General features: G+C 57.2%; 1 protein-coding gene across 1 annotated transcript in view; it reads left to right on the forward strand.

The window, feature by feature from the left end:
- CCNQ (cyclin Q) overlaps window positions 1-8,310 on the forward strand; it is a 12,270-nt gene that overhangs the window by 974 nt on the left and 2,986 nt on the right. Inside the window, exons 3-5 of the mRNA XM_040467465.1 lie at window positions 2,856-3,039; window positions 4,636-4,768; window positions 7,092-7,319. Coding sequence (XP_040323399.1) covers window positions 2,856-3,039; window positions 4,636-4,768; window positions 7,092-7,319 — 545 coding nt within the window. The remainder of the gene's footprint in view (window positions 1-2,855; window positions 3,040-4,635; window positions 4,769-7,091; window positions 7,320-8,310) is intronic.

Consider the following 8,310-nt stretch of genomic DNA (forward strand, 5'->3'; position numbering starts at 1 on the left):
CGGGGGCACAGGCCCCGGTGCGTCCGCGCCCCGCGTGCTAGGCTTTGAGCCGCGAGGCGGCCACGGTCACGGCGGTGTCTCGCCCGGGCGCGGGGGCCCAAGGAGAGGACGTGGAAAGGGGCCGGCCGCAGCCAGGAGGTGGCCGAGTCGGGGTGCCCGCGGCCGGGTGGCCTACCGTGCCTTCGGGCACGCCTGCCTGCCCGCGCGCTGGGTCGCGTGGAGTCTTTTGGCGCGGCCCTTGGTGACGCTCCTGACGACCCTTGTCACCGAGGTCGCGTCACACCGAGGGCCCAGGGTGCGGCTGGCGTGTTGAGCCCCGCCAGGGTGTCCACACGGGTGTCGGGCGCCGCTACTCCTAAAGGCGACACAATGAAGGGAAGGAGGTTCCTGTGGAAACATTGTTTCCGTCTCTGGCAACAGTATCTTGCTCGGCTGGCACACACTTTATTTCCGATCTTTGTTACTTCGTGTGCACTGTGCCGGGAAAGGGGTTTGGGGGAGTCGGCCGTCAAGTCAAGGTCAGCAGAGCCGGGGAAATGATGCAGGACAGTTAAGCCCAGTGATCTGTACATTTCATTTCGAGGAAGACGGGCCATGGACACCAGGGAAGCGGGCCATGGACACCAGGGAAGCGGGCGGTGCTTTGAGCATTTGCCACAGAAAACAAGACGAGGAGGGGGGCGCCTGGGTGACTTGGTCGGTTAAGCATCCGACTTCAGCTCAGGCCATGGTCTCACACCTCCAAAGTTCGAGCCCCGCGTCCGGCTCTGTGCCGACAGCTCGGAGCCTGGAGCCTGCTTCGGATTTGGTGTCTCCCTCTCTCTCTGCCCCTCCCCTGTTCACACTCTGTCTCTTAATAATAAATAAACGTTGAAAACATTTTAAAAAATGTAAAAATTAGAACAAGACTTGGAGGGTCATGTGCAGTGATACCACCTTATCTGACACCTCTAGGAGCGAGGGGTCCCCTGCAGGAACTGTCTATGTAACTGAAATTCAAATCTTGAACTGCTAAGAGCTCTTCGAGGTACCACTCTTAAAGGACCTCTTTATACAATGTGTTGCACATGCCCTAGCCCTCTGTGTGACGCTAAATACTAGTCCTGCAAAGATGTCCCCATCCTAATCCACAGGACCTGTGACTGTTACCTCAGGGAGCAAAGGACATTTGGAGGTGGGATTAAGCATCTTGATATGGGGCAACTATCCTAGATTATTCACTAGGCCCGGGATAATCACACCTGTCACATCCTTTTATTTTTTTATTTTTAACGTTTATTTATTTTTGAGACAGAGAGACAGAGCATGAACGGGGGAGGGTCTGAGACAGAGGGAGACACAGAATCCGAAACAGGCTCCAGGCTCTGAGCGGTCAGCACAGAGCCCGACGCCGGGCTGGAACTCACGGACCGCGAAATCATGACCTGAGCCGAAGTCGGCCGCTTAACCGACTGAGCCACCCAGGCGCCCCACACCTGTCACATCCTTAACGAGAGAGGCCAGAGTGACAGGCGGAGAAGTCCATGTGACGATGGGAGCATAGAAGATTGCAGACACGTCTAGAAGGTGGAAACGGCAAGGAAACATTGTCTCCTGCAGGCTCTAGAAGGAACCCGCCCTGCTGACACCTGCAATTCAGCCGTCTAAGACTCATTTCAGACTTCTCACCACACCCAGTGAGAGAGAAACAATGTTTGAAGCCACTGACTTTGTGGTCATTGGTTGCAGTAGCCCCAGGAAACTCCTACACCTTGGCCGATATTGCACGTGATTGCCACCTCGGGAGTCATTTAACCTTCTCTTCTTAAAAAAAAAATTTTTTTTTACATTTTATTTATTTTTGATAGAGACAGAGCACAAATGGGGGAGGGGCAGAGAGAGCCGGAGACCCAGAATCAGAATCCAAAGCAGGCTGCAGGCTCTGAGCTGTCAGCACAGAGCCCGACATGGGGCTCAAACTCACAAACCGCGAGATCGTGACCTGAGCCAAAGTTGGACGTGCAACCGGCTGAGCCATCCAGGCGCCCCTAACCTTCTCTTCTTAACCTTGCTCATGGCGAATTTATATCATTGGTTCTGGGACCCAGTGCAGTGGTTACCTTAGGAGCCGTCCAGAGGCGGGGTGGGAGCTGGGCTTTAACCCCCAAATCAAACCAGCATGTGTTCCGGTGTTGGAGTTCTGTTCCCTTTTCAGGGTGTCACTGTCCTTCCCCAGGAACGACCCTGCTGGCATTTCACCTTTTTTCACTTTCAGACAAGGAAACCAGGGCTGAGTAAAATCTTTAGTGGCAACACTGGGACTTTGTGGTAGAGGCCTTTTTCACCTGCTGTCATCTCGGAAGGATTTTTGTTGGGTGCGCCGTGGGGGTGACCTCTAGTTAAATGCTTGCTAAGGTAGCAGCGGACACACGGCCCGGTGTGGTCCCGGCCGCGATGCTGGCGATGTTGTGCAGAAGCTGATAGGCCCAAGTGCTAAGTGAGGACTAGTCTGAAGCCTTGCTTGTCCTTATATGGTCTTCAGTTCCGTAGCTTGGGTGTCTCGGTGGTGGTGGTGGTGGTGGTGGTGGTGGTGGTGGTGAGGGGGGCTTGGTGGAAGTGTGGGATCTGCATTTGAGCACTCCCCCCACCCCCCAGGGGCTTGTTAGCCCATTAGAATCTGAGAAACCTGGCTCAGAACCCCTCGGGTCGAGGACCCAGCGGAAGACCCAGCAGCCACAGCCAGCTGGGCTCCAGGGCCTGGGGCTTGTCTGAGCGAGGGGCGTACACCCTCCGGGCCGACCCCGTGCCTCCCCGCTCACTTCGGCCCAGGGCGGGCGCTGGATCTGACTCCTCTCCTGCCTGTTTTCCCTCGGTAGGTGTCAAGCTAGGGATGCAGTCCATTGCCGTTGCCACTGCTTGCACCATTTACCATAAGTTCTTCTGCGAGATCAACCTGGACGCCTATGACCCCTACTTGGTCGCCATGTCTGCCCTTTACTTGGCCGGCAAAGTGGAGGAACAGCACCTGCGCACTCGTGACATCATCAACGTGTCCAACAGGTAATGGCTCCCGGGCGCAGGCATTTGAGAGGTGCCAGCTGTCGAGCTCAGAAGGAAGCCCCGGCCGGGGGGGGGGGGGAGTGGTCTCGAACCGGGGCAAGAAGCACTAGCAGCAGAGGCAGGAATGAGCCCGTCAGAAAGCCATGGGGGTCAGTGGGAGAGAAAGCGAGGCCAGATGAAGGGAGGCGTCACAGGCCAAAGGAGTGTGGAGGACTTGGGTACGGCAGAGGCCCCGGTGTCATGGGCTGGGGGACATGCCTAGAGCACGGGGATCTTGGAGAGGTGTATCAAAGAGGATTCACCTGGACTTTTGAACAGGATGGATCAAACCAGTTGTGCTCTGTGGACTGAGTCGGGCAATTACTTTATTGAGATGGTGTGAGAAACGGAGTCAGAGTTGCTGGCAAGCATCTCTTGTCCCCATGTGGGCGCGGTGCTCTGTGGGCGGCACCTCGGGGTGCAAGTAGCCCTGTTCCTATCGCAGAAGGACGTGGGGGTCCAGCCAGCCGGGCCGCACGGAGACCCAGGGGGCCCGGGAGGAAGCAATTTATGGAGAGTTACTGATAGCAGCATGGCATAACCTTTCTAGAAACTCATGATTAGAAAAGAAAACTGTTTTCTGCTGCTTCTCTTTTAATAAACAGGGAACAGAAAAAGCACTCCTTACCCCCCAAGCACGACAGGCTCACAGTGTACCGTTCAAGACGAAGAGCAGAACAGGCGAGGGAACCAAGGGAGGGCCGCCAGAGTCCACCTGTAATTGCCAGGTCCCCAGCAGGGAGGACTGGCAGAGGGGACATTGTGTGGATCGCTAATTAGACATGGCACCCGGTGGGGGCGGGGGGTGTTCTGTGGGGAGGTTGGACCGTGAGTGAAGAGCTAGGGAGGCTGAATCGTCAGCAGAGGATTTTGGTCCCTTGAGTGGGAATATGTACATGTTGGTGATCCTGCGTAGCTGGGACTGTCGTGGATGTATATGGTGCCAATAAGGACAGTAGGGTCCGGGAAACAAACAGCTGAAATACATGGAGTCTTCTGCACACAGCAGCCCCATGATATGTTTACATGCCTTCCTTGGGCCCAGAGTAAGAGCTTCCGGTCCCTCCGGAGCAGGTGCGGAGAGGTCATCTTTACACTTGACCTCTTGCCGAGGGATTGGTACAGCCCGTCAGGGCTAAAGCCAGAAGCGGGCTGCTTTTTGTCTGCTGGTTACTGTTCTGATACCGTCTCCTAGACGTATAAATGAAGGATGACGTATAAAAACATAAGTAAGAGGGGCGCCTGGGTGGCTCAGTCGGTTAAGCGTCCGGCTTGCGCTCAGGACACGATCTCACGGATCGTGGGTTGGAGCCCCACAGCAGGCTGTGTGCCGACAGCTCGAAGCCCGGAACCTGCTTCGGATTCTGTGTCTCCCTCTCTCTCTGCCCCTCTCCCACTCGCGCTCTCTATCTCTTACTCAAGAAAACAAAACAAAAGCAAAACATAAGTAGGCTGGGCCGAAGAACGCTGCAGTGTGTATCTGGATGTCACCTGACTCGAGGGGCTCCTCATGGAAACTTCCCTGGCTGCCATAAGCGTTGCTGTCTCTCCGTGCAGGTACTTTCACCCGGGCAGTGAACCCTTGGAGCTGGACTCCCGCTTCTGGGCCCTGCGGGACAGTATAGTGCAGTGTGAACTCCTCATGCTGAGAGTCCTGCGTTTCCAAGTCTCCTTCCAGCACCCACACAAGGTACATGCTGGGGAATTGGCAACTGTCTCCGGAGGCACGAGCTCATGTTTCTCTTTTGTCCTGAGACGGCACCCATTGAACCCTCAAGAACACGTCGGGTGTGCGAGGCAGAGCAGAGCCACCGCTGGGAACTGGGGGCCCCTGGCTGTACACGGTGACTGGCTGGGTGGCCTCGCTTGTTCCGCTTTCGGGGTTCTCTCAGGCAGTTCCGATGTCGGCGTCTGCCTTTCTGACTGCGTGGCCAAGGCCACAAGCCGAGATCCGTGTGATTCTCCAAAGCCCTGGCAGACCCCGTGACTCACATAGATGGTATGCTCAGTGGGCCACGGGGAAACGGGGCTGCTTTCGTGATCTCCCCGAGGCCCTGTCCCCGAGAGGTGCTGCTCGGCTGCAGAGCTCACATCCTGCTCAGCTGTGCTTACAAACCCACAAGACGAGCTGAGTCACAGAGTTGAGTGGCACACTTTTAACGGCTAGAACCCGGAAAGGCCCAGCAAGACTGTGAGACACCCTTCGAGTACTTGGATGTGGTGATACTTTGGGGTCCAAGCCCCGATGTGGGCAGCTTGGAAAGGTGGCCTGCAGGGATACATGTGGGGCAGTGGGGGGTTGGGACGGGGGTGTCGTGACCAGGATTTTGCCTCTTTTCTGATTGAAATTTTTATTGGGGCGCCCGGGTGGCTCAGTCAGTTAAGCTTCTGACTTCGGCTCAGGTCATGATCTTGCGGTTCGTGAGTTCGAGTCCCGCGTCGGGCTCTGTGTTGTCAGCACAGAGCCTGGAGCCTGCTTCCGATTCCGTCTTTCCCTCTCTCTGTCTCTCCCCCACTCATGCTCCGTCTCTCTCTCTCAAAAATAGATGCACGTTAAGAAAATAAATAAAAAACCCAACTGAAATTTGTATTGAGGTAATTGTAGATTTACAAGCAGTCGGAGGAAGTAACACAGAGAATCCTACTTGGGACAGAGACACTGTGGGACCCTGCAGTCGTTGCAACAGCCAGGGGTTCCCGGGGTTGTTGCTTCTTACTTGTACTGCGCGGTGCCGCACCATTTCGTCACGTTCCTGCCTTCATCTGTTCGCCAGCGCAGTTAAAATACAAAAGCACCCCATCACCCCGGGGGTTCTTGTAATCTCCGCCCCCCCCCCCCCCCCCCCCTTCCAAACCGCCTTTCTAATCCCAGAAGCCCCTGGTGGATATTTTGAAACAGTCGTGCTTTCAGTTGGTGGCACGATACACGGGAAAGGCAGCAGCCGCTCTGGCTCTGGGGGGGGGGGCACTCGTGGCACCAAGTCTGAGGACGAGCGGCCGCGGCCAAGGGGGTTGTCGGGCAGGGGAGCGGGGCTCAGCGTTACCCTGAGCCTAGCGGCCTTCACCTTCCGTCGGGTTGGGACGGGGTGTAGGGCAGCAGTTGAGCCCCCTGTCCCATGGTGTGCAAGAGTCCCACGCCTGTGTGTTCACGCCTGTGGACTAGGCGGTTCAAGCAAAGCGGCTGTCTTCCCGAAGCGAGAGCCGACAGGCAGCGGGGCCGACAGGGCGTTGAGAGTTTACAGCCAAGGGCAGCACTACCGGGACACACAGTCACCAGTTTTAGTCCCTCTGAAAGCAGGCGTCCTGTCTCTGGGCAGTCCCCGGCCTCAGGCTGGGCGCACAGGCTGGCACGATGTTCGGAACGGAAGACGAGGGCGCTATTTCTGGCGCCGGTGTGGAGTTGGGCAGGGGGATGTGCCGAATGACCTCTGACGATGACGAGAGCGGGGCCCCGTGATGGAGATGCACTGTGGCAGGGGTGGCCATCGAGAGCGGCCCAGGCAGGTTCCGGGATCGGGGCCGCCAGTTGACGGTGGGTGGGCACACGGGGACCGGCTCAGTGGGGAGAGATGATTTCAGGCAGAGGGAGCAGGAAATGACCAGGCCATGAGGGAACCGTGCTTGGCCTGTTCCCACATGGTAGGGGGTGGGGCAGGGCAGGGCTGGCAGGGCTTGGGGGCCAGTGGAAGATACTGGGGCTTTTTTCATTCTTTTTTTTTTTTTTTTTTTTTTTTTGAAGTGGGCTTCACGCCCAGTGTGGAGTCCCACATGGGGCTCGAACTCACAACCCTGAAGTCAAGACCTGAGCTGAGATCAAAAGTCACACGCTCAGCTGACTGAGCCATCCAGGCGCCCCCAGCGGGGCTTTTTCCTAAGTGACGCAGGGAGCCGTTGGAGGGCTTGAGCGGAGAGTGGCGGGTGGACGCAGGGGCCACAGCGCCTCGCAGTGGGGAGTCAGGCGGCTAGGGACTGGAGCCCTGAAGGCCAACCGGCTGACTGGTGTGTCTTTGCAGTACCTGCTCCACTACCTGGTTTCCCTCAAGAACTGGCTGAATCGTTACAGCTGGCAGCGGACCCCCATTTCCGTCACTGCCTGGGCCCTGCTGCGGGACAGCTACCATGGGGGGCTGTGCCTCCGGTTCCGGGCTCAGCACATAGCCGTGGCAGTGCTCCACCTGGCCCTGCAGGCCTACGGGGTCGAGGTGCCCGCCGAGGCCGAGGCCGAGAAGCCGTGGTGGCAGGTGAGGTGACTGCTGAGTGTTCTGCTTTCCTTCGCCTGAGGACTTTCAGGAGTGCCGGTACCCGGGTGCCTGTGTCTGCTTGTAGTGATTATCCGTGAAGGGAGATACGTGCCACTGCGGGACATTGAAGCTCGAACGTCGCCCGTCACAGTAGTCTAAGGCAGGAGGGGCTCTCCGCCTTGGCCCTGTGGACGTTGGGGGCTAGATCACACTCTGTAGGTGCCGGGAGCATCCCCTGCCTCGGTCACGGCGACCAGAAGTGTCTCCGGACATCACCAAGTGTCCCGGGGTGGGAATGGCCGCCACTTGACAGCCACTTTGCTCAACCGAGCACTTTTATTGGACCGAGTGGGAGCTTACCGTAGATCAGGGCTTAATGTGCGTGGATGCGCATCAGGAGAAGTTACGGGGGGTCCTCTGAGAGGATGGACTGATGGCAGACAGGTAGATAGATGACAGACGGGTGGAGGGCGGGGTGGGTGGCTAGAGGGCGGATAAGGAGCCTGGTGCTTGGAAGATTCGTTGGCCTCCCCCAGACCTGCCGAATGCACAGTGCTGTTTGTACAGGGCGAGTCTGTGGGAAGGGCTGCTGCCCTCAAGGACTTCTGCAGCCCTATCGACTTTGGAGTTTGGAGATCATTTGCGGTTTGTCCTTTCCCGTACTTGAAGCTTGCTGCTCCTTTGTCATAACCCCTCGTTGTGTGGCCTTGCTCTGTGGGAGGTCCTCTGCAAGCAGTATTTTCGATGACTGAAGGTTTCGTCCCCTGCAAAACCCCCAGTGGCCAGAAATCTAAAATGTGTCATCTGTTTCATGAATAGAGGGTGCCACCTGGGTGCCTTCCCGCGTGTGCTCCTGGCTGCCCCTCCCTTCCTGCCGCTCTTGGCTCCGATGATGTCTCTCCTTTCCTGATGCTCCTCCCCCAGCCTGCTTGCCCTCCCCGGACACCCAGCTTTTCCTGCTTTTTGTTCTATGTCCTTTATTGCCTGTGGA

The sequence above is a fragment of the Herpailurus yagouaroundi genome, unplaced genomic scaffold (assembly GCF_014898765.1).
Source record: "Herpailurus yagouaroundi ecotype Mexico unplaced genomic scaffold, PumYag 67493, whole genome shotgun sequence".
NCBI lineage: Eukaryota > Metazoa > Chordata > Mammalia > Carnivora > Felidae > Herpailurus > Herpailurus yagouaroundi.